A 26,613-nucleotide genomic window follows, 5' to 3' on the forward strand; every position below is an offset into this window, starting at 1 on the left:
TGAATCTGTATAAACAGTTTACTAATAAACTTTTGTGTTTGTTATTTGTCTTAAAATTGACACGAGACGACAGCGTAAAGTACTCCTCCGTGACTTCATGGATACCTGTAAACAATGTCCATGTGCTTTATCATTAACTGGTCACATTAACGCTTGACGGGAAGCTAAGAAAAACCGAACTTGAAATGCGTAATTGACCCAGACTTTAAATCATTTTCGGAAAGGACCCAAAGTTCCGGATCGCGTCAATAGAAGTATTAAAAAAAATTTCTTCAAATTTAAAGCAATAAAATTTTCACAGTCGGGAGGATTTTCAAGGGTCGGTCGGTAAACTGCAAACAAACAATATTTTAATTTAAGCCTAATCTAATTTGCAATTTTATCATGTATTTTCAACAAATCAATACAACTGTACAAATTCAAAAATTGTCACTCTCTTCATTAAATTTACAAAATCTGCAAATTATCAATCATTTCTGTCATGCTTCCGTGATTCCCTATATATTCAAATTTTCCCCACCAAAAGGGGGGTGGTAGGCATTTGGATCTGCCTGTGGTAATAACATGTTAAAATGTTTCTTTTCTCTGAATGTCTGAATAACTTATATACCCTTGACTCAGATAGCAAGCATTATATTTTATATATGTATAATTCATACTTGTATAAATAAACCAAATTTTTCAAGACGTTTCGGCCATTGGCCTTCTTCGGTTCTTAATTCATACTGTTAATATAAATTTAACAATCTATCTTGTTTTGACAGAATATTTAGAGTTATATATATATTAATGTGTCTTTCGTGTACTGTAAAGATGACTTATCCTTTACAACACTTAGCCACTAAAAATTTACTTTCGTTTTGTCTAATATTTTTATTTTTTATTCGATCAATACTTATGCAACTGGTAAGTCGAAATTCCCTCAACTCAGCAGAACTACGTCATTTCAAAACAACATAATTTTCAATATTTAGAACGATTTTACCTTTTTAATAATGCAGAAGTCAAATTAATATAATCGTGTGCTCCATAGACCAAACGATCGGTTTTCGACGAGACAAATCTGCATCCTGGCAGACACACATATGGTTGTACCGAAGACACAACGTTTAAAACTTACTCTATATGTTGATTTCCATTCTTTAGTACCTCATATTCATAATATTCAAGTAGGACAACAACATTTTGCATGCAGGAGACAGCTTATTTTCTCTGCAACCGTAGCTGCACCAGTCAATCAATTTTACACATAACACTTACAAAACGAATTTGACAACAACGATGCACCATGGGTTTGGTGGAATTCCACAATCTTTAGTTTTTCTGTGTAGTGTATTTTTTTTATATGAAAGCATTTATTTACATATTAAATAAAAACTCTGTAAAAAATTCTCACCAGTAACAAAAAAATTCAATCTAATTAAAAACCAATCTCTCATCGCTCCCGTTTTCTGATATGTCGCATGGGAGATCTAACGAAACCCGCTTTGAGGTCACATGTGAGTGACCTCCTAGGTGTGTCTTTTTCGACCAATGAAAATGAGTCTTCCACGATCTTGAAAGTTTATCGTGAGGTAAAGGGATGTAACTCATTTTATTTACGAAGAAATCCTCAGTCAAAAGAATTCATAAACTTTTTTGATTGGCTTATTGATAGGTCGTCAACTCATTTGCATATTATTATAAATTTATGACTTCTAGTTCACTCACATGTGAACTCAAAGTGGGTTTCGTTAGATTTCCCACGCGACATATCAGAAAACGGGAGCGATGAGAGATCGGTTTTTAATTAGATTGCAAAAAATTACATATATATAGCAGTATAACAGAAAGTTAGAAATGCTGTCAGGCATCCACGGTCCTTTTTTGCTACTGTTAGCGTCAAATTGGTTAAAATTTTATCATGATTTGTCAAAATATTCTTATCGTGATTCATCAGAGGTCTCTTTAATTATTGTTGCCATTATTTTCATTGTCTAATAAAAAATGTGCATTTATCAACACAAAAAATTACCTTTCACATCATTTGGCAAGAATTTACCATTATTTGCCTTGAAGGTACCCTCAGTCATTAATGCTGCATTTGAACAATTTTTTAAAAATATTTTATTGTCAAACTTTAAAAAGCTATATACTTAATGACCTATAATGTTTTTTTACTTTTACAAATTGTGATGTCACTTGGATGGATGAGAGAGTTATATAGTAGTGTTTCATTGGAACTCATACCGCATCTTTTTATATCGATTTAGGAATTACTCTTTCAAATTTCTGAAACAATTAGGGACGACATCAAAAGTTCAATGTAGGATAAAAAACTTAATTCACATAGTTTTTTCACTGACCCCCTCTTAACTTAATTTGGGAAAAATTGATTTACCAATAGGTATATATGTAAAAATCGATTTTAGATATACAAAACTTGCAGAATTTAATAACCCCCCACCCCCAAGCTATTTGATTTAAGTTTTTTATCCTACATCGATCTTTTGATGTCGTCCCTTAGTTTACAATGATAAAGTTATGAGTATGAGTATAACATTAAGATAAAAGAAACATTTTGATATTCCAGAAAGATATTTTCCAGTTCAAACACAGCTCATCAAGGATATGTATATAATCATATATTAATGTACAAACCAAAAAAAGCTAATTGAAGTCAACATGGAGAGATCTGTAGCAATAATTGGTGGAGGTATTTCTGGGCTGGTTTGTGCTGCTAGACTTAAGCAACTGAATATGAACAACGTTACAGTTTTTGATACAGGTACAAATGTATTAATAAAAATGAAATAAAAAATAATATTATAAATGCTAAAAATAAAAGGTTATCTCCTTTGAAAAAATGTAAGAGATTTATACATGTTTATATTTTACAACTATATAATAATTTCTTCTAATCACTGATAATTACATTAGATGCATGTTTTATTATAATACTTTATTCTAAATTGGCTAACTGCACATCACATGTTATTCCATAAGCAGTTGCATTGCTCAATACAACTTTTCATTCATGATAACACATGGTCCAACAATAAAGTGCACAGGTGAATTAAATAAAAAAATATATAAAATTCGTGTTTTCATGATCATAGCTAAAAAATGTAATTATAAGTATTGAATGCTTCTTCTTGTAACTTTATAGGGTTGTAAAAAGCGTTGACCGTGCGCACATTTTTAGAATGAAGCGCTTCTGCGCTTCATACAAAATGTACTTTGGTCAACGCTTTTACACCCCAATAAATTTACAAAAAGAAGCATTCAATTCTTAAAGATATAACTTTTACTTGCAAAATTGTTTTTAAAATTTAAACTAAAGTAAACTAAACACCTTCATGATTTATTAAACTGTAGAAAGTGAATAAAGGAAAATAACAAAAATAATGATTGAACTCTGTAGAAAATTCAAAACAGAAAGTCTGCAATCAAATAGCAAACTTTTGTGGAAGAACTTTGGTTGATTATATAGGGCATCACTGGAGCATGACTGGAGCAGCCAACTTTTAAGGCGGTCATTGCCCCTCTCTCACTTATGAAAATTTGTGGATCAGCCACTGCATAAGACATTTAAGATATCATTTTATAGTTTACTTTATGATTTTTACATAATTTGTATTTTTTATCCTCCCCAGGTAAACATGGACCCGGAGGAAGATGTTCCAGTCGTACAATAAATGTAGATGGAAACTTGCATACATTTGACCATTCTGCTCAGTATTTTACTGTCTCAGATCAACGATTTGCCAAAATTGTCTCATTTCTTCATAAACAAGGTGCTGTGAAAATATGGAATGGTAAAATTGGACACTTAAAAGAAGGGAAGTTTACTCAGGATGACCGGCTGACTCAAGCTTTTATAGGCTCTGACGGAATGGTGTCCATTCCAAAATCTCTAGCTAGTCTTGTTCAAGTGAAAGGACCATCATGGATTGCTCATGTTGAATGGGATTCGTCACTTGGAAAATGGAACGTTGACAAATATGGCTACTTTAATTATTTGGTGATTGCTCATAACGGGAAATGTGCAGATAATTTAATGTCAAATGCAGGTGTACCAAACATTCATCATCTGTTACAAGTTAGGTTTAGTGATACTTTGTATATGAGAGAAAACAAAATGCAACTTTGTTCAATATGGGCACTACTTGTGGCATTTCCTTCTTCTCTTAAACTGCCTTATGTTGCTGCTCATGTTGAAGACAATCAGATCTCCTGGATAGCAAACAACACATCTAAAATGGTTGCCAGGGCAACTTTAGGTAAATCAGTTGAATGTTGGACAATATTTAGTACCAAATCTTTTGCATCTGCAAACAAAGTTCCACAAGAACATATACCACCAGCAAAAGCCAAAGATATAACAAACACTCTTCTCACTGCTTTTGGTAGAGTAACAAGGATACATAAGCAGTTACCTCCCCCTTGTTTTACACGGGTACAGTTATGGGGTGCAGCTGTTCCCCTGAATGTTCTGCAGAATAAGGATGAATGTGTATTTGATGGACAACATAACATAGGGATATGTGGTGACTGGTTAGTTAGTCCTTGCATACAGGGAGCTGCTATAAGTGGCTTGGCTTTGGCAGAGAAGATACACAATAATTGCTCAGGTAAATTAAGATGTACAAGATAAAAATACCATCTAAATGTTTTAAATTTAGTTTATGTTCCATTTTACAATTTATTAATACACAAGTACATAATAACCAGGTTTAAGTTGCCAACAATACATTAAATAATCAGTATTTTATTTATTATGAAAAGCATATTCATTAAGTGTTTATCTAGTGTATGTTAAAACAACAAAATTAATTCAGACGAAAATACTCTTGAAATAAAAATTATTTATTTATATATAAAATGAGCAAACTATGAAACAAAATGTTCATCAACAAATTAACTACTTTGATTTAAGGATCAACAACAAACTAAGGCATACTTAAAACAGAAAAAAATAAATTACTGTATTGAAAATTTTGACAACCTGTTTTCTTGTGTTTTGAAATGTGATGAATAAGTAGTTAGTTCTACTTTTAAAATGAAATTTTTATCCAATATAATTCACTGTGCTGCTAAGTGACCAATGAAAAAATCTTTTAAATTAAATTTTTAGGCAGTACAAACTAAACCTTGACCATGCAGAGATGTGTTACTCTTTAATGAAGTAAAGACAAATGTCCACTTACCAATTCACTAAATATTTTTTCTGATTCTTATAAAAATTAGACATTTGAATTGAGGTTCTAAAAACAAGAATTATAACAGCTGGAAAAGAACAGGTTGACCCCGCAGTACAAGTCTCTGCTTAACAGTCACCTTTTTATAGCAGCCTTGACTGTACAGATATTAATATGTACCAAGTGCATTTACAGATTGTTACAAGGGAGACAATTCATGATTTTACTTTGAACTGTCATAGTCTTTATGATGATAATCCATTTTCTTCGTTAATTTGGAATATTTTTCTTTTGATGAATTATATACTCTCTTTATTACTGTTTGTAGGATCTACAAGAAATAGTACAGATTTACTCCCAAGATTCAAGCCAGCAGAATCAGAAACAATAGGAGCTTTTCCTTCAAATCCAGAAATGATATTTAACCCAAAATAAATTATTTATTTATTATGCCTTATTTGTTCTCTTTAATATGATTCCTAAAATTGTATTTCCTTGAGTCTTTAGATATGGAAGCTTACTATTTTTTCTCCATCTTTAAGAGAATATGAATTGTTGGAATTAATTAGGTATAGGAAGATGTGGTGTGAGTGCCAATGAGACAACTCTCCATCCATATAACAATTTATAAAAGTAAACTATTATAGCTAGCTAGGTCAATGTAAGACCACTTTTCTGAAAATAACATATGAAATATGAGACAGATCCCAAATGATTGGAATCTATTTAGAAGAGGGTTAAGTATCTATTCATAATTTTTCTAATTCTTTTTACAGGTAACGATTAGATATTCTTGTTTCTAAAATATCATCCACACATCATATCATTCAAAATACTAGTATTGTATGATTGCATATATGGTATATTCTCTTAATATTGTCCCTATATACCAATGACAACAAGGTTGGAAACAACACCAGGTCACCATATGGCCTTCGTCATTGAGCAAAACCCAACCAGAACAGTAAGATTTACTAGGCAAGGTATATAAAAAGAAATCAAAATGAGAAACAATTCAAGATAGAAAAGTCACAACCTCATTTGAGAAATGATACTTGAGGGGGAATATTGTATCAGGTTCCAAATTGCCCTTTTCATATGCCTGTTGAACTAATTGAAATTCATATTATTGAGGAAATTCATATCACAGGTCTTCAAAACTCTGGTAAAAATTTAATCTCATATTTTTATATGTGAGATAAAGTTTACAGTAGTATTTTATAACCCAATACTAACAGTACCGTAAACATTATAAAATTGAGAATGGAAATGGGGAATTTGTCAAAGGGACAACAACCCGACCATAGAGCAGACAAAAGCCAAGGTCACCAATGGGTCTTCAATGTAGCCAGAAACTCCGGCACCTGGAGGCGTCCTTCAGCTGGCCCCAATTTGTATTCAATCAAAAAAAGATAAACCATATATAATCAGTATATGCACAGCAAAAACAAAACACTTAACGTAAAGTCACAGTGTTTTTAACTGCTGCTCTTCATCTCAAAGTCACAGTGAGGCTTTTAATAAGGATAAAAAAAAATCACCTCTGTGGAAGTTTTTGGAATATCAATCGTTCACATAGTCATATGCTTCTGATTCAGAGGAGCTTGAAACAAAGTGTAACAAGTTTTCTTGTCTTGCCAGCAAAACACATGCAGCAGGGATGTTAATTAGGCGCAAATAGTTATCAAAGGTTACAGGATTATAATTTAATACGCCAGACGCGCGTTTCGTGTACATAAGACTCATCAGTGACGCTCATATCAAAATATTTATAAAGCCAAACAAGTACAAAGTTGAAGCATTTGCTCTAAACATAAAGCTTTATATTGCAAAAGGTAGAAGATCTTGGTTAAGTGAATACTTAATTTTGGTTAAGTGAATACTTAATTTTGGTTGTGACGTTATTTAAGTTATGACGTCATATACAATGTAAACAAAGAAACGCTATCATCAGGTAACATTTTTTCATATCAAGGAATCATTAAAAATGAAATTGGTATTGCGTTCCTTCCTATTTTATACTAGACTGATAAATATACATTTTACTCAAAGTTTCATACAAACGAGACCGGAAAAAGGAAGTACATTGTAGATTTCTGTGCAGATGCGGGAATTCAAAACATGACATCAAAAAAATTGAACGATTTTGAGTTCATTAGTACAATAAAAATTTCGGGAAAATTTTCCCGATTTTTTTATTTTTTTTTTATTGATTTTTTGTCGAGCCTGCAACTTTTGTTGCAGAAAACTCATCATAGGGATAGTGATCCGGCGGCGGCGTTAGCTAACTTTTTAAAAGCTTTATATTTTAGAGGGTGGAAGACCTGGATGCTTCATACTTTGTATATAGATGCCTCATGTTACGAAGTTTCCGTCAGTCACATGTCAAATGTCCTTGACCTCATTTTCATGGTTCAGTGACCACTTGAAAAAAAAGTTCAGATTTTTTGTAATGTTGAATTTTCTCTTATTATTAGTAATAGGATAATTATATTTGGTATGTGCGTACCTTGCAAGGTCCTCATGCCCGTCAGACAGTTTTCACTTGACCTTGACCTCATTTCATGGATCAGTGAACAAGGTTAAGTTTTGGTGGTCAAGTCCATATCCCAGATACTATAAGCAATAGGTCTAGTATATTCGGTGTATGGAAGGACTGTAAGGTGTACATGTCCAACTGGCAGGTGTCATCTGACCTTGACTTCATTTTCATGGTTCAGTGGTTATAGTTAAGTTTTTGTGTTTTGGTCTGTTTTTCTCATACTTTATGCAATAGATCTACTATATTTGTTGTATGGAATGATTGTAAGATGTACATGTCTAGCGGGCAGATGTCATCTGACCTTGACCTCATTTTCATGGTTGAGTGGTCAAAGTTAAGTTTTTGAGTTTTGGTCTTTTTATCTAATACTATATGCCATAGGTCAACTATATTTGGTGTATGGAAACATTTTATGATCTATATGTCAGTCCCGCAGGTTTTATTTGACCTCGACCTCATTTTCACGGTTCATTGATCAGTGTTAAGTTTTTGTGTTTTGGTCTATTTTTCTTAAACTATAAGTAATAGGTCAACTATATTTGTTGTATGGAATCATTGTTAGCTGTACATGTCTGCCTGGCATGGTTCATCTGACCTTGACCTCATTTTCATGGTTCATTGGTCTTTGTTTAGTTATCTTGGTTAATGCTAAGTTTATGTGAGTTTTTAATAAAGCTTTATACTTAGGACTATCAACATAATATCAATAATTAGTAAAGAAGGTGAGACATTTCAGCGTGTGCACTCTTGTCTACTGTTATTGGGGACTTTGTCCCCATATAAGCAATAGGTCTAGTATATTCAGTTTATGGAAGGACTGTATTAAAGGTGTACATGTCCAACTGTCAGGTGTCATCTGACATTGATCTCATTTTCATAGTTCACTGGTTATATGGTTCAGTTTTTGTGTTTTGATCTGTTTTTCTTATACTGTATGCAAAAGGTCTACTATATTTGGTGTATAGAATGATTAGGTGTGCATGTCTAGCAGGCAGGTATCATCTGATGTTGACCTCATTTTCATGGTTCAGTGGTCAAAGTTAAGTTTTTGAGTTTTGGTATTTTTTTCTAATACTACATGTATATGCAATAGGTCAACTTTATTTGGTGTATGGAAATATTGTATGATGTACATGTCAGTCTCACAGGTTTTATTTGACCATGACGGTATTGACCTCATTTTCATGGTTCAGTGTTATGTTTTGGTGTTTTGGTCTGTTTTTCTTAAATTATAAGCAATATGTCAAATATATTTGTTGTATGGAAGAATTGTAAGTTGTACATGTCTGCCTGGCATGGTTTATCTGACCTTGACCTCATTTTTGTGGTCCATTGGTCAATGCTTCTTTTTTTGTTGGTTAAATCAGTTTCTTAGAAACAATAGGCAATAGGTCAACAATATTTAGTGTATCAAATGATTGTAAGGTGTACATGTATTTCTTGTTTGTTTATGACCTTGACCTCATTTTCTTGCATTATGTTAAGTTTATGTGATTGTTGTAGTAAAGATTTATATTTAGGACTATCTACATAATATCAGTTATTAGTAAAGAAGGTGACACATTTTAGCATGTGCACTCTTGTCATGGATTTGCAACTGCTTTTTGCCTGGCCTGCAATGGAAGTCGTAGAAAACGAGACAGGGATTACTATCTAGTTGTGGTGACTTTATAATTTTTTTTGTATAAGTCTTAACTATATTTGGTGTATACAATGACTGTTAAGTGGCCTTTTATAGCTGACTATATGGTATGGGCTTTGCTTATTGATATAGGCCGTACAGTGACCTATAGTTGTTAATTTCTGTGTCATTTTGGTCTCTTGTGGAGAGTTGTCTCATTGGCAATCATACCACATCTTCTTTTTTATATATCTGATTGGTAGGTTTCATTTAACCTTGACATCATTTCATTGGTCAATGTTTATCTTTAATGATATGGTCTATTTGCCAGTTTCATGGTTTTGTCAATTTATCAGAAATTATAAGCAATTGTCAACCTTATTTAGTGTATGGAAAGATTAGAAGGGGTACATGTCTGTCTGGCTAGTTTCATTTGACCGTGACCTAATTTTTATTTTCATTGAGAGTTTGAGACGTAAGTTAATGTTTAATTTCCTTGGTTTTGTCTATTTACTATAAGCAATATATGCTTGATGAAAGTGTGGTATATATGTTCTCTGCCAGGGTTTGTTTGACCTAATTTTTATGGTTCACATGTAAATGATGAATTTCTATACCTAATTCTACGTTTCTGGTGCATATCTCTTGTTTTGTCAAACATAAGATAACCAGACTTGGTTTGCATTGCATCACGAGCTTGGTGTGTTTCATATTTCAATTTTAGATCACTCAGACCTTGACTTTGCATCTATGATCATAATACCTTGTCCAATTCATGTCTAGTGCACAAATTTATTTTCCATAAAACTTTGGATAATAAAACTTGGTATGCAGTTGCATCATTGGATGGTGATATTCTGTTGAGTCATTATTAAACCCAAAAACTTTTCTGGATTAATTTGGAAAGGTCACACCACAAATGTTATGCTTAATGAAGCCTAAATATCTTTTGTATGCAGACTTCGGTAAACCACAAAAGCAAGTATTCTCGAAAATTTTAGTTTTTCTTATCCACTAAATTAGTACCAACAAAAATGAATGTATCCACAGTTGTCCACCTTGACAATAAAAAAAATAAACTATAACTTCAATGTATCCAATATTTTATATTATTATTTATATAAATATGCACAAAATAAATATCAAATGTGAAGACACTTTGTATAAAAAAATACTTAAATAACATTTGTTGAATTATAACATGTTAAAAACACATGTAAGATTGGTAAAATCACATTGTCTTTTATCATGGTTTCTTCTGTAAACTGGTTAAAGGATAATCATAATTAATTATATAATCATTTTTGATTCATCTGCTTACCCTTTGTCTAATCATTCCACTGATAAATTGATGATTAAAAAAGTAATGTCAGAATTTGTAGACAGGATTGCAAAGGGTAAACAAACATTGGTTTCCAAGGGTACAAAGCTTGCAAAGGGAGATAACCACACTGTATTATTAAAAATATGTCAATGCAAATTTTGGAATGATGGTAATTGCATCCTGAAATTTCAAGAGCTGTCATTTAACCAAAGTGTATGTTATTAATTTTGGATCATAGAATGTTACATGTAAGATCTACTGAAGAAATAACATGTCAGTGGTGTTTACCCTCATGATAAGAAATAGTAACTTAATAAATAAATATCCCCCCCAAAAATCTGGACCTTAACATTTACAGTTATCCGTCCACTAAAAATTTAAAAGTTTTTAATGTAAGCTGTCTAAAAGACTATTTTCATGTTATAGTAATTATTTAGCAGGGGACATAACTCAGAAGATTAGACAGAGTCTGATAATGGTTTCCTAACAAAGAAAAATTCACTCACTCCATGATTAGGAAAGATAAGTAGGAAATTAAAAAACCTATACACATAAGACACAATATTACAATACATATACAGGTATATTGCATTAGATCTAAATCAGCAGTAAACTTGTTTGTGCCAAGAGTTACTTCCTATGTTAATAAATTTTATAAGGGAGACAACTTCTGTTATCAAGAGATTACGAGCAATACTATTGCCACACTATTTTGAATTTCATGACAATTGTATTATTTATAAATCAATACTGATGTTAGGTTAGATTATTTTGGAAGATAGGTACACTGATATTTAATTCTTGTGATAGAAACATCGTTATATAAAAAAGAAGAGAAAAAAATACACAACAAAAAACCAACAAACTTGAGCAGCAGTAACAAAAAGGAATTCATTAACAAGTAGAAATTGAACAAACAGTAATTAAACAAAATTCAAATATAGTTTAACAGTTTAGAAACATGAAAAAGATTAACATGATTAAATACTAAATAACAAGATATGGATTTCATGATCAGAGTAAACAATCTTTTATACAAATATTTTATTGCATTTCCTTTATATAATTGTGATTATGCAACTAAAGAAGTTGACATTTTTCATCTTTTTGTACATTTGATTATCTTTCATTGACAATAGAAAGACTGAGCACACAAACACAGATACACATTATGCATATTTTCAATGGGAGATAACCCTAGCTTTCAAAGACAGAAATATTGCAGACCTCAGTCAGAAAATTAAATAAAAACTATTTTCAAAAATATATAAACAAAGACAGCATAACAAAAATGTCAGATTCTTTTAGGTGTTTTTATTTATATAAGAATATCAGCTGTATTTTATGCAAATATATTAAGGACTGTATATAATGAATATGTAAAGAATGAATATGCATGAGGTAAAATTTAAATAACGAACCTTTACTAATTTTGTGTCATGGATAGATACCCAATATCTATTTTAAAAATTCAAATGAAATTAATGCTTATATTCATTCAGCAGGAAATACTTATCCTTTCATCACAAATTTATATATTAATTTTAGTAGTCATTTTTATGATATGAATATGGTTTTGTAAGACTTATATTAGCTACTTTACATAATGAAAGATTGTCTTTTGTTCAAATTTGTCTATCAACTAATAAATGGATCTGTGTAAAAAAAATAATAAAGAATATTAAACCTATAGTTACTAGCTAAGAGACCTCTAATAACTGGTTTTTGACCACTAACATACAACAATACTTTCAACTTTATGAACAATCAGAACAAGCTAAATCACTAAATGTGTATGCATATGAATTACTGTATGATACATACATTTAATGTCTAAATAAATGCAGTCATAAAAATATTTCATTTCAAGACCTGCTTGAAGTACGAGTGCTAAATATTGAAGAAGTGATAGTTTAAGACCTAATGCCCAAAAATAAAATGGTTAATCATATACATCCAAAAAAATTAGACTCATTACTGAAATATATATATATGTCTTGATGAAAATCCTAGTTTGTATGATAGAAAAATGATGGCACATGTATCTGTTCTTTTTTTCAAAACTGGCAGAGTGTGATTCAAAACTTTTTTGATCGATCTAACTTGTAGGACTCATAGATGAATTATATTTGATGTGGGAAAAATTAATTAAAATAACATTTAACAAAAGTTATTTGTCAGGAATCATCATCAAACTCTACCCAATTGAGGATGCTGTAATCATCAAGAAAATTTTACTTCTTAAATTGAAAAAAAACAACATGCCTGGCATATAATGTAGAAAAAAATTGACATTATGATCATTTATAAAATTGTATTCAAACTGTCTGTGTTATAAAGTATAAACTGTGACAATTTTTAATATACAATGAAAGGAGATAGAACAATTTAGAACTCATGTGACCAGTAAAAGTTGATGTTATAACTGTTTGAGTTGACGGTCAATTTAACCCTAATTTGTACGTTCACCTTTAATTCCATTTTTTTACTGGACAACCAATAGAATAAATGTAATTTTTCAAATCTAACAAGAAGTGAGTAAAAATTAATTTCAATTAAGACATTTTTTCTCTATTTTGTTAAATGAAATTCTACCAAATTTAACTGCATACTACTATCCAGTAACATTTAAGTCGACACCCGGAAAACATTTTGTTGTGAAACATTATTTAGGATTTTTTAATATACAGCAAATAATTGCCGAGGATTTGTCATTTGTCATATCATTGGTAAACAATTTAGACCATGTGTTAACTCCAATGATACAGGTTGATAGTATGCCATCTTTATATTAAACATGACTTAAATTTACCCTTTCAAAATTACATTAACACTAACTCATGGTTCTGTTTATATATACTATATTCGCCAGACAAATAAAAGTTGACGTCTCGACTCATTGGCTCATATTTATAAAAGATGATTGCCAACTATCCTCCTATTCAAAAACAACCAGAATTGACCCCAAATGTCATGCTATTGAACACAAAAAATATAACTAACAGAGGTTAAATCAAAGTAGCCATATAAATACTGTCCATAATACACTTATTTATGTTTCTTTGTTTCCACATGTCCATTGGTTGTTGATTTGTCTTTAGATATATGACCATTGGCCCCTGAAGATTTAACTGTTCCATTTGATTCTTTCTTGGCAGCCTAAAAAATAAAATACAAAAAACTTTAAGACAAAATTCTATTGAAATGTGAAGATGAAAATTCACAAAAAAAAACTTTTTTGTGTTTAATATAATTTACTTACATCAAGTTTTAGAAGTCATTAAAGAGATCATAGGCAATAACAGTTTAAAAATAAAACATTTACGTAGGAATCATGTTGATTGTGAGATAGGATACAATACAATGTACTACCTTCTTAATAAATCAGGAATTTGTCCATGGAACGTAGATGATGCCCCGCTTGCATGTAATGTTATAAAGGGACATAACTCAAGTGTTGTAAAAGTGATGCTACACAATCTTGATCTGTGTTTTGAGGTAATAAGCATTGTGTATATGTTTCATAACATTTAGTTGAGGCAAACTAAAGTTGGAGAATGGATATAAAAATTCATCAACTTTTCAATTTGTAAAGGGACATAACTCTAGAACCATAAAAGTGACGCCATCAATATTTAAACTTGATCTGTGTTTTGTGGTTATAAGCATTTTGTGTACATTATTTGGTTGAGGCAAACTAAAGTTAGAGAATGGACACCAATTTATGGAACGTACAGACTGACAAGGGTTAAACTTAATGCCCCCTCGGCTACGGCTGGGGCATAAAAATGGTCTAAGTCGCAACACCCATAACACAAAAACTACAACCAGTTTTTGGCGAGTTATGTGTTGCTCTGTCTTTAGTTTTCTAATTTTTTTTGTAAACTATTGTTTGTCAATTTGTCTTTTTCTCTTTTAGTCATGGTGTTGAACTTTTTGTTGTTCACTTAGTAAAAAAAATAAATGATGAAGAATTTCTTTCCTTGTATCAAACATCTTTTTTTCAAAATCTATCCCAATATATGATTATTTTTTTACAATACAAAAATGAATTGGAAATATAATCAGGAAATTTAACTGCTTGTAAAAAATAAAAAATGAAAACAAAAACAAAACTTTACCTTTCTTCTTACTGATTTGATATATGCATGGAAATAAAAGTTCAGAAACAGGCACAGGATGGTGAAGGCATAGAAAACAAGTGCCCACTGCATCCACATTGGAAATTCACATTGTCTGACCAGTGACTGGGCAGCGTGAGCAATTCCTACCACAAATTGGATCTAAATTAAAGAAAACAATCATAAATACAAATAATATTATTACCTTTGACCTTGCTGGCCTCTTTATATATGTCTGGATATAAAAGTTGAGGAACAGTGCTATTATAGTTGCACCATAACAAAAGCCGGCATACTGCATCCATTTTGGGAAGTCACAATCGAAGTAAAGACTTTGAAGAGTGTAAATCATGCCTACATAGAATTGGGTCTAGAAAGAGAAACATAATAAAATGTATACTAACAGTTTGAGCTTCTTTTTTTTCATGCTACATGCAAATTATTTCAGAATTTTCATGCTTCGTACAAAATTTTATAGAGATGCAACTATTTTCCATCTCATGCAGAACATGTTTAAAGATTTATAAAGCTGCAATAGTTTTAGTTCATGTAAATTTTCTAAGATTTTGATTTCCAGTTATTTAAAAAATTCCAGTTAAACTTAATCATTTAAAAGCAACTCATTAGATCTTTACAACATTTTTCAATAGAAAAATTTATTTTCAAAAAAAAGTTCTATTCAATCTATATTGCAATATTGCAAAATGATAGACGAGTTAGTCAATGAATACTGTTACATGTGCAGACACAACGTATATATCTTGAGTGAAAATATTGGGATGTTGAGTAAGAGTGCATGCCAATAAGAAGTTATATGGAGACGGATTTATAAAAGTTTTTCCAAACTTGTTTCCAAATCCCATATTTGAACTTTATGTAACATTGTAATATTTATCTTGTAATTTTTCATTAATAAATACTGTTTAAACTAAGAAGTTATATATTTGATCTTAATTTATGACTGCTAGAAACTGTTCAAATAAACAAACCTAATTATTTTCACAGAAAAAAATTCTACATTCTTCGATCTATTAAAAGAGCTTTGTCACCTTTGTGAATCAATTTTCTTTTATTGTACTAAATCTTATTTGACCTTCAAGTCTGCAATAAGTTTAAACCAAAATACAAGTCAAATTAATTGTAAGTTTTAAAACATTTCTTAATTCTCATTCTTCATCTGCGACTCTTCACTTAAAATCTTACGAATTAAAGTCATGAACATTTCTGTATAACTCATGATCAATTTTAAGCATTAGATTTTTTACGAAAAGAGTCACTCAACGCTTCAAAATTTAAAAAAATAATAATCTTTAGAATCTTTGAAAAGACATTCACTAAGAGCCAGTGTAAAGATTAATATTTTATCATCCAATCAGGTTAAAATAATTTAGGATCAAAACTAATTTTGTTCAGAGTACTTGTAACACCTACAAAAGCTAGTATGTCAACATTTTGCTATTTTGTATTGTACATGTATTTATTAAAGGTGTTGGTTCAGAAAGATGGAAACATATTAAATGTATAAAGAATATATGACAATAGAGGCATCTTCTTGTTATAGTATATCTACATGTAAGAAGGCAATATAAAATTTCTGCATATATTAAGTTTATAAAATAGAAAAAGTTCTATGGAGTGAAGCTCAATTCAGACATATCAAAGAATATATAACAGTGTTTTAAACAATCTCTGTTGGACAGGTTTTTTTTGGTAAATATATATATTTCTGTACTAACGTTTCTTTTGTGAATATTTCTTGGAAATATTTAGAAAGTTTTTTTTTTTTTTTTAAATATATGCATCTTAAAAGTATATATAAATATACTGTTTGCAAATCTATAAATTCATAATGTGTCATTCATTGTGTCAAAAACTGCAAAGGAAATAGCATAAAAAATTAAATGACATTACTAAAACAATGTTTTTATTCTTAAAATAGTGAAGGCGGATCTTTTTGGTAAATATATATATTTCTGTACTAACGTTTCTTTTGTGAATATTTCTTGGAAATATTTAGAAAGTTTTTTTTTTTTTTTTTAAATATATGCATCTTAAAAGTATATATAAATATACTGTTTGCAAATCTATAAATTCATAATGTGTCATTCATTGTGTCAAAAACTGCAAAGGAAATAGCATAAAAAATTAAATGACATTACTAAAACAATGTTTTTATTCTTAAAATAGTGAAGGCGGATCTATTGAATTCCAACGTTTCTAAAGTACAAAAATATATATTTTGTCATCTAGAATAAGTTTCTACTGTAAGAGGGAAACACAGTTACAAAGAGCACAAATTTAAGAAACCTACCAATTGCATCATTGTTAAATATCTTTTCCACCATAAATATTTCTGCATATGTGGTCCAAGGGCAGATAATCCATAATAACCATACATAACAACATGAATGAAAGAGTTGATCATTGCACCAAAGAAAGCTGAAATGAAACAAAGTAAAATAGATGTAAAAGGTATTTTTTCATGGATATATGGAAAAAATTGAAATTAAATTAATTTGATGAAATATTAAAGATATTTTTTGTCAGAGATTTTTTGCCAAAATTTGTGTTTTTATGATGTTGTAAAATAGAAAAGTGTTTAACAAGACTTTTCACCAAAGCAGACAAAATATCATCTTTATACATTTCAATTTGTCTAATTTCAATTTTTATCAGGCTTTCCACTCTCAGTTGTGAGAATTGAAACATTACATACAAAAATGTGTCCATAGTACACGGATGCCCAATCAGCACTATCATTTTCTATGCTCAATGGACCATGAAAATGGGGGGAAATCTCTAATTTGGCATTAAAATTGGAAATATCATATCATAAGGAACATGTGTACTAAGTTTCATGTTAATTGGACTTCAACTTCATCAAAAACTACCTCAACCAAAACCTTTAACCTGAATTGAGACAGATGAAACAGACAGACGGACAGATGCACAGACCAGAAAACATAATGCCCATAAATGGTGCATAATAAAATAATAAGATTTTACTTGGTGATAAATTTACAGTAGACTGAAAGCTAACATTTTCAAACCTGACTATTATCCACCATAAAAATATTTTCTATTCAGGTATTATTTATATTTTTTTCCATGTAAAACTTCAAATTAAAGAAAACCTTAAAAGACATGTTATACTTACATTGTCCACCAGCTACCCATTTAACTCCGATCCACCATAGGGGAAACATAGAAGCATGATGATATACATGTAAGAAACTAACTTGGTTATTTTTCTTACGCAATACAAAAAAAATTGTATCTAACATTTCTAAACACTTTGAGAAATAAAACCACCATAATGCCTTGGCTATCTGAAATGAAAAAAAAATAGACATTTAAATTTTACTTTTTGTATGGCAGTTACCAAAAACAAAGTGAGTGCTACAACAATGTGTGTTTTTTTGTTGCTAATTTAATGTAAAAAAAACATCAAAAAGACATCAAATGATGCTACATTTTTTAAATTTCATGATTTTATTAATGATAACTTGCGTAACATTATGCATTTTTTAAGTACTGATTTTTTTTCAGGAAGTTCTCACGCATTACAACTCATCACAGTCAATCTACTGACTATATATGGAGTCATTCTGTTTCTAGTAGTTACTAGGAAAATGTGTCCGAATATTTGTTGGACAAACTGACAAACAGCTGAACAAGGATAATGCAAGAAAGCTAAAATTTCTAGAGTGGGATAAAACATAAAACATGTTGCATTTATAGTTCTTTGGTAAAAAAAAGTATTGACACACCAGAAAAAAAACAAACGATCATTATAATGAATGATATTCAAGGAGACTTTGTGCTAGAGTGTTGAGACAGCACTTTAAAAGTTGGTCTTATTGGTGTTTCAGCCTGATGCAGGATTGGCAGATTTTTTTAAGCATGAAACATGAAAGTTGAATAATTAAGCTTGAAAATGGGAAACGAAGTCAGGCGATACACTGAAAATTACATCTGCTAATATGGCAACAAGATGTGGGATGCAGGATTCTCACTAAACAATAAGCACATTTGTGAGAGGGTCAGTATGTATGCAACTAAAAGTAATAAAACATTCATACTATCAGAACTATATAAAGGTGAGTTTAATTGGACTCAGTTATTTATTTACTACTTTTCTTATGAAAACATATAAATGCATATAAACTTACTTGTAATTCATTTACATCATCATTGTAAACAACTGTTTGACATGAATAGTTGTACCCTGCTTTTGTTGTGTAATAAATAACCTGGAAAAAGTCAAAATACATTTAAATTATTCAATTATACCGAAAAAAGTTAAAGTCAGTAGCAAAGTTTGTCATTAGAAAACAAGTGTGCTGTATTCTTTAAAAAGAAACAAAAACTATAAATACAATAAACCATTATAGTTTTTAGACGACATAAATTAATAAATGTTCTCTTGCTTAACTGAGATATATCCAGGCTAGTCTTAAGCTCAGCTATGTATCGAAAAAACAAAACTTTAATATGTTATTATAACTGGATATTTGAAAGGTAGTGTGATTGTGATTTGGAAATGAGAAAACCCTCTGACTAACCATCAGTGCTATTGAATTGGTTTACCATGTGAAAATATTTTAAGGGTTCCAAGGTATTTTACCCAGTGTCTGGCCTACTTTATAAATCTAATAAATGTTTCAAGAACTTTAAATGCAGACTGTATGTAATGTTAACTGGAAGAAAAACTGAGTCCATATATAAGTACGTATAGAAAAACAGGAAATATTTTTTAAAAATTTCCTTCTAGATAAACTAGTTTCTGTCCAAGTTTGGTTGAAATCCAGGATAACTCAAGAAAGTTATTAAAATTACAAAAAATTTAACCGTAGAGTGAATATTTGTGGACACCACCAACAACGGAATGCAGAATATGTCTTGACAAAAGTCGAAGGCTTGACAAAAATAACAGTTGAGTTTTGATTGGTTATAACATTGATTTGAGATATTAATCTTATTCTTTTTAATTTATTCAGCTCATAACAATTACCATCTCTATATTTTTTTTTAAAAGACTTACCTGAGTAAATATATGTAAATTTAATATCACAAGAGCTATGTTGTAGTAAAATAAAAAATTTCCTAATTTCACTGGTTCTCGTTTTTCCATAAATTTCATTCCAGCTAAAACTATTATGATATATGCTATTGTTGTTACTAATGTAGGAACAATGCTTTGCATCAAGAACCAGTCTTTTACTCTGGGATCTGAAAAAGAAAAAGAAAAATTTTAATTCAGTGTTAATTGTTTCATATAAATTTATATATTAACTGAAGCCATCAGAGCTGCAGATAAAACCCTTAGATTTTTTGACTGAAGGGGCTAGTTATGGTGCATGTTTAGTGTTTAGAATCTTAGCAGCATCAATTTATAAATCTACAAGATTTAAATTTTTATGATCATTCTTCATTGTGTTCTTATGAACATTATTACTAGTTAAACATGATAAACGTAGTGTGTTTTCTTTTAAATCTTTATCTTTGAATTAAAAGATTTTTTTAAATTGAATAAGGATGTTAGTTTTCTCGTTTGAATTGTTTTGCATTGTCATATTGGGGCCTTTTATATCTGACTATGCGGTATGGGCTTTGCTAATTGTTGAAGGCCATAGGGTCACCTGTAGTTGTTAATTTCTGTTTCATTTTGGTCTCTTGTGGAGAGTTGTCTCATTGGCAATCATACCACATCTTCTTTTTTAAATGTATGGCAAGCTAGACTAATTATTGATATTTTGTATGAATAATTTATTTGTCAAGTTTTATTGTTTGTTCGACTTTCAAATGTTATCAATCCTTCAGGGTATAATTATTGAGCAATGCAAATACCACTATTCAATTCATTATTATTGGAGGATTTTTTTTCAATCATCTATGCGATGGAAAACAAACTTAACCATGCCTGACTATTGAACAATTTTGAGGCATATTGTGTGTATGGTAAGCTGTCCAGTCTAATGTTTATAACTGTATGTTAGTTGTCTGTTGGTTATTCTTGTTGTTTTATTGATATCTCATTTCCGATTTATCTTATCTTTTAGCTTTTCATCATAGTAATCTTTAAACTAAAGCTTCAGATTTCCAACTGACCAAATTACAATCACAAATACTGTGAAATTCAGAAATTATTGCGTGCATTTATTATTGCGATTTTCTCATTTTAGACTTTATAAATGCAATTTTAATTTTTACGGTTTTGAGAAAAATCCTGTTCAATTCATATAAAAAATTTCAAAATGCGAGTTTAAATTATTGCGCTTACAACGCTGTCAGATTTTTTGCAATAATAAAAACCTCGCAATTATTTCTGATTTAACAGTAATCGCTCTTTCTTAATTAGATTACACCATGTATGTCATGTATGTATTACAACAAAACTTAGATTTGTGCAAAGATTAAATTTAAAAGGCCATACAACAATGTACAAAAAAAGGTTATTTTTGTGACCATTGTGTACATAATGTCTGTCCAAGGTTAAAAAGCCTAGTACGTCATGAAGATTTAGCAGACAGTGTATAGAATATCTGACAGTTCACCCACATCTAGTCTAAGTTATCTAACAACAATTTTTTAACAAGTCAAATTTTAACCTAAGTTTTTTTTACTTTATTTGGCCTAGTGTGTAAAGACAGGAAATAAACTGAATATTACAAAATGTTAAGAGGAAGACATAGGGATAAGTTTTGGGTATTCCATTTCCTTCTTTATTATCAGTAGTGTATTTGTAAATAACCAAAATCAATTAAAATACTTCACATATCAGTGAGCTTCAACCTTTGATAAATAATATATATATATCATGTCTGAAGTGTTTAAATGTATTATATTTTAGATAAAGGGCATTTCGCAACTTTTGTAATGCAAATACTGATAAAGAGAACAAATGAAAAATTGCACTTTGTGAGGACATTATTATAAAATAATGCTATGGTTTTAAATTTTTAGCTAGAGGATGACAAATTTCTCTCTTATATTACTCAAATTTACAAATAGTTTAGAAATAAAACAAATAAAGTTTATTGCATTTAATAGCCATCTGGTACAAATCAATATCAATTTAATTATGACTTAATGAAAGAAGCATTTATGGAAATAAATTATTTATTATGAGATCTATGAGAAAGAATAAGTAATCAAACATGTTAAAATTGTACACACATATATATATCCCTGGATACAACTTACAGGCACATGTATAGAATGAACAGTCAAATAAAAATTCAGTTTCGGTCACACTATATCAGCACAAAATCCTATGCATGTCATTGCATTATTAAATTATCACATTATTTTGTAATTACAGAAAGGAAAAAAATCAAGACTTACCTGATATAGAAAGAGCCCAGTCATAAAATTCTGATACTTCATAATATTTGTCCTTTATTATATCCATGTTTATTTATTTAAAATCTGAAATAAAAATAAATCATTTATACATTGCCATGCATAAGACACATGTGATAGTTCATTTTTGAGTAAGCTGAATAATAACAAAATTATACTTCACTCAATTTCTATGTATGATTACTGAGGCCCAATTTTAGAAATATTATTATCGAAATGAAATTGCTGCCAGTCTAACATACAAATATATACATGCACCCAATGCAAACAGTCATTCTTACTTTAAATGCAACTATCAAAACTTAAAGTCTTTGTGGTAAAATTCAGAAATAAGAATTTTCTATTTCATTTTTACCTCAAATCATTATAATTTCTATTCAATCAGTTTAGGCACAATGCAATGCACAAAAAGTTTTTGTTGAAATATCTTTTGAAAAAATCTAATTTAAAAGGTATTCATATATATTCACTGTAAAATGTTACTTGCCCTAGATATTGATAGCTTTTTATACTAGTATACAAGTATTACATCAACACAATTAATAATAAATATAAATGGATTTCCACTTTTTACAACCCATCATCGATTACCATGGCACGAGTATAAATATATTATGTTTAAATTACCTTCACTCAAATATAGGTCTTTCCAGTCCTGTGCATCTAGGCTAATTAATTCAATATATATATATAGTTGATCTTTTATTACTTAAAAAAATCAAAAATCAATCCCAGTTTAAAGACTGTAGAACGAGTTGACACAAGCGAAACCGTGTTTAGATGTGTTGTAGCAACAGCTAGAATTGTCTTGATTTAGCAATTAGTCTGTTTGGGTTGTTTAAATCCCAATTCAATGAGGTGCTTAACTGACAGAAAGGATTAATCTTTTACTATTTAATAGACCTTTACACATATAGACAATAGTGATCTTGACCTTGTCATTAATGAAATCAAATACCTTGTTAATTATGTAATAGGTGTAGTTTAAAATTAAAAAAAAAATTGCAAGATTGTACATTTTGTCACTTTTTTATAATAAATTTGTTTAATTCTAGTTTTATTTATATTATAATTTGATTTAATTGATTTACAGATTTACATGAATTCAGGTTACAACGAATGAATAATAAATGTAATTTTACAGATTTCTTTAATGGATTATTGTATACATTTGAACATGTACATGTAGTTTATTAGGTTAACCTTTTGACTTTTTGATGTATGCCATGTATACCCCCAACATCTTCTTTACAATGTGTATTCATGAATTTAAAGGTATATATATATATATATGTAATATAGATTTAAAAATAAAGAATAAAAACTTTAAAAAATATATACCATACCAAGAACATGTCAGTTACTGAACCAAAACTGATAAAATGTCCTTGTTCAACTTTGAATTCATAAATTAACAAGAATGTGTCCATAGTACACGGATGCCCCACTCCCACTATCATTTTCTATGTTCAGTGGACCGTGAAATTGGGGTCAAAACTTTAATTGGAATTAAAATTAGAAAGATCATATCATAGGGAACATGTGTACTAAGTTTCAATTAAGTTGATGTAACTTTAATTTCATCAAAAACTACCTTGACCAAAAACTTTAACCTGAACTTTGCACTATCATTTTCTATGTTCAGTGGACCATGAAATTGGGGTCAAAACTATAATTTGGCATTAAAATTAGAAAGATCATATCATGGGGAACATGTGTATTAAGTTTCAAGTTGATTGGACTTCAGCTTCATCAAAAACTACCTCGACCAAAAACTTTAACCGGACGGACGAACGGAGGCACAGACCAGAAAACATAATGCCCCTCTACTAACATAGGTGGGGCATAAAAACCTGAGCTACTACAAACAATTTTCCGACTTTAAGTAATTAAAACATGGCTGCAACCTTTTAAGTCAATTATGTAACCTACACCATTTAAACATTATCAAATTTAATGCATATCTTGATAATGCTACAAAGCAGTGCACTGAGAATTGTATAATAAAAATTTAGAAAATAGGACAAGTTGAAGTATGAGGCTTTTTGATTATTGCATTAGAGTCTGCATGACAGCATGTATATATAAACACATCATGGATACCTGATACAAATTGTCTATGCCAGACCCACATATTGTCTGTAAAAGACTCACCAGTGGCACTAAAATTTTTTTTTTTCTAAAAGGGTCAATTAAAGTCAAGGAGCATTGAAAACACAAATTTCTAATTAAGCCTTGCCAAATTCAGCCAGGCTATTCTAATTCTTGGTTTTGAAAATTCTTAGTAATTTCGAAAAATTCAAAATTCTGAAAACTGTGAGTTAATTTGTAATAATCTTGACCAAATTAAATGATAACTCATGATCATGTCATAGCAGAAGGGTTGACTGTTGGGCTGGTGACATGTATCTCAGAATTGGGTAGTGTTGGCATGATAAGCCTGTTGGATAATGAGTGACAAAGTAAGGTTTAACATACTCTTTAAGTCAAAACACTTGACAAATAATTTTAGTTCATTCTGTCAGTAATGATAAAGAGCTCGTGAGTGTCATAAATAAACAACTGATATCTTATGGGACTTTTTGATTTTGTTTGTACAAAAATGTATGAGTGGTGCAAATGTATATATATACAGCAACATGATTGTTAATCTTTACTCTATCCTAACATGATTTACACTACGATGTGGCTATTGAAATTGGATACCCTGCATTTATCATGCCTTTCAATATCATATCATCAAATCACAGACGGAACCCTCCTTAATAATAAAAAACTATCATTTGGCATTGAAAATTTTGTGTAAAAAGTACATTCTCAAGTTTATAAATAGACAATTAACTTGAGATGGCATTTTTTACACAAAAATTTCAATGATGATTGAATCTAAAACAGATTAAAGTTTATTCAAAGCATGTTTAACACTAAGAAAATACTTTTAATTGAAAGATGTGTACATGTAGATAAAAGCTCATATAGGATAATCTATTCATAATTGTGCAGGTTTCAATAGTTAGGATAATCATTATGATATGTCCTCTGTTAACTCTGTTTATCTTTTTAAAAAATAGTTCTTTATTGATCCTTGATTATAGTGAGACATCTAAGCAAAAACTCATTTACTTATCTATTCAAAACAGTAACGATTTTCTACCCTAGGAATAGACTACCACAGGGGGCACAGCTGAACTTTGCAAATTATTTTTTTTGGAAATCCAGAGTCCTCAAATCTCTTATATTTTGTTCCTCATTCAAGCTTTTGCTGTTAGCTGCTGAGTCTTAAGAAGATAAAACACCAATATGGCTTATATTACAAAACCATAATATATTCATAAACTCAAATTTACAAGCTAAGTAGTTAACTTATGTAGATATATACATGTAAGAAGATGCATGCTAAGATTGTCATGCATGTATTTATTAATTTCTATCTTATTTCAAGACAATTTTTCTATTACATTATCAATAATTTAAAATTTAATTGAGAATAAACATTTATAATGTCATGAACATGATGATTGTAGACCATAAATGTTCTGTGAACCAGCATTCTTTCATAATATCAATGAAATAAAGCTTGAAGAAATTACATTATCATTATAACAAACAAGTCTATATGGTTAGTGATAGCCAAAATTTACACATGTTACGTACATGTACACAGTCAATGTTAAAGTAGCACTGTCTGTGTCATAGTCCGAGATTACTCTGACGTCAAACAGTTGTTTGCCATGGGCACAGCTTATCTTGCAAAACAGCTGTTGGACGTCAGAGTAATCTTGGACTATCTGTGTCTCAGTGTAATTATTCTTCCTGGTCCCAATTGGCTGAATTGCAGGGCATAATTAATTGGATTAGGTTAGTAAGTCAAACATTTTTCCATTAAAAATAATCTCACAACTATCAGAAAAGATGGCACCGGCTAGTCTTCACTGAAGACATCCTTGGTATCTTTAAGTGTTGATCCTAACAATACCTACAGGTTAGAAGCCTTTACATGTTTAGGAACAAAAAAATAGGTTACTTTTTCACCTTGCACCCAAATTAGTACAAAGCTCAATCCTAAGTAAACAAAACATTAAATCTGTTGATTCAATTAAAATTACTAATTATGGATACTTAATAAAGAAAACACAGTTTGCTTAATTAGCAATCATGTTTCGGATCGATCTTAATTGTGATTACAAGTCACTGAAGTGATCAAACGTGCAGACGCCAGTTTTCCGGGTGTTGTACCACGGGGATGGCCAGAGCATATAAAATATTTTACGAATTGGTATAAAATGAAAAAATATATGTAAAATAAAAGAAAATGTACCTTCTCTGTTGTAAACAATTGTCAGGAAACCGGGTAACAAGCATGGACTACAGCATGTGTTGCTATAAACAACTAGAAACAAATATACCGGTGAAAGCACCTGCTAGCCAATGAAATCACCGTTTGCTTAATTGTCTTACAA

General features: G+C 30.2%; 3 protein-coding genes across 6 annotated transcripts in view; 1 reads left to right on the forward strand and 2 right to left on the reverse strand.

Moving 5' to 3' along the window:
* LOC143083181 (uncharacterized) overlaps nucleotides 1–1,246 on the reverse strand; it is a 31,395-nt gene extending 30,149 nt beyond the window's left edge. The window contains exon 1 of the mRNA XM_076259415.1: nucleotides 1,121–1,246. The gene's annotated coding sequence lies outside the window, so the exon portion shown is untranslated. The remainder of the gene's footprint in view (nucleotides 1–1,120) is intronic.
* LOC143083182 (renalase-like) lies at nucleotides 879–5,630 on the forward strand. The gene is made up of 4 exons (XM_076259416.1): nucleotides 879–906; nucleotides 2,573–2,767; nucleotides 3,636–4,613; nucleotides 5,509–5,630. The coding sequence occupies exons 2-4, from the start codon at nucleotides 2,665–2,667 to the stop codon at nucleotides 5,613–5,615; spliced, it is 1,188 nt and encodes a 395-aa protein (XP_076115531.1). The 5' UTR covers nucleotides 879–906; nucleotides 2,573–2,664; the 3' UTR covers nucleotides 5,616–5,630.
* A 4,799-nt stretch (nucleotides 5,631–10,429) lies between these two features.
* LOC143083184 (very long chain fatty acid elongase 4-like) lies at nucleotides 10,430–26,580 on the reverse strand. Of its 4 annotated transcripts, none has more exons than XM_076259420.1 (8): nucleotides 26,472–26,580; nucleotides 22,136–22,219; nucleotides 19,833–20,020; nucleotides 18,961–19,041; nucleotides 17,946–18,117; nucleotides 17,100–17,227; nucleotides 14,789–14,950; nucleotides 10,430–13,826 (listed from the first exon to the last, which is right to left on the reverse strand). In XM_076259420.1, the coding sequence occupies exons 2-8, from the start codon at nucleotides 22,200–22,202 to the stop codon at nucleotides 13,716–13,718; spliced, it is 909 nt and encodes a 302-aa protein (XP_076115535.1). In that variant the 5' UTR covers nucleotides 22,203–22,219; nucleotides 26,472–26,580; the 3' UTR covers nucleotides 10,430–13,715. The 4 variants fall into 4 exon arrangements, with proteins under 4 accessions (XP_076115535.1, XP_076115532.1, XP_076115534.1 ...); XM_076259417.1 differs by lacking the exon at nucleotides 14,789–14,950 and adding an exon at nucleotides 14,994–15,158; XM_076259419.1 differs by lacking the exons at nucleotides 14,789–14,950; nucleotides 26,472–26,580 and adding exons at nucleotides 14,994–15,158; nucleotides 26,052–26,070.
* Nucleotides 26,581–26,613: the final 33 nt, after the last annotated feature.

Source organism: Mytilus galloprovincialis, chromosome 7 (assembly GCF_965363235.1).
Source record: "Mytilus galloprovincialis chromosome 7, xbMytGall1.hap1.1, whole genome shotgun sequence".
Taxonomy (NCBI): Eukaryota; Metazoa; Mollusca; class Bivalvia; order Mytilida; family Mytilidae; genus Mytilus; species Mytilus galloprovincialis.

Excerpts from the sequence above, each read along its gene's own strand:
- LOC143083182 (XM_076259416.1), top strand. The coding sequence starts at position 2,665 with ATGGAGAGATCTGTAGCAATAATTGGTGGAGGTATTTCTGGGCTGGTT. Across the intron at positions 2,768-3,635 it reads CGTTACAGTTTTTGATACAG|GTAAACATGGACCCGGAGGA; the intron begins GTACAAATGTAT and ends TATCCTCCCCAG. Across the intron at positions 4,614-5,508 it reads GATACACAATAATTGCTCAG|GATCTACAAGAAATAGTACA; the intron begins GTAAATTAAGAT and ends TACTGTTTGTAG.
- LOC143083184 (XM_076259417.1), bottom strand. The coding sequence starts at position 22,202 with ATGGATATAATAAAGGACAAATATTATGAAGTATCAGAATTTTATGAC. Across the intron at positions 19,042-19,832 it reads ATTTACATATATTTACTCAG|GTTATTTATTACACAACAAA; the intron begins GTAAGTCTTTTA and ends GACTTTTTCCAG. Across the intron at positions 13,827-14,993 it reads AGAGGCCAGCAAGGTCAAAG|GCTGCCAAGAAAGAATCAAA; the intron begins GTAATAATATTA and ends TTTATTTTTTAG.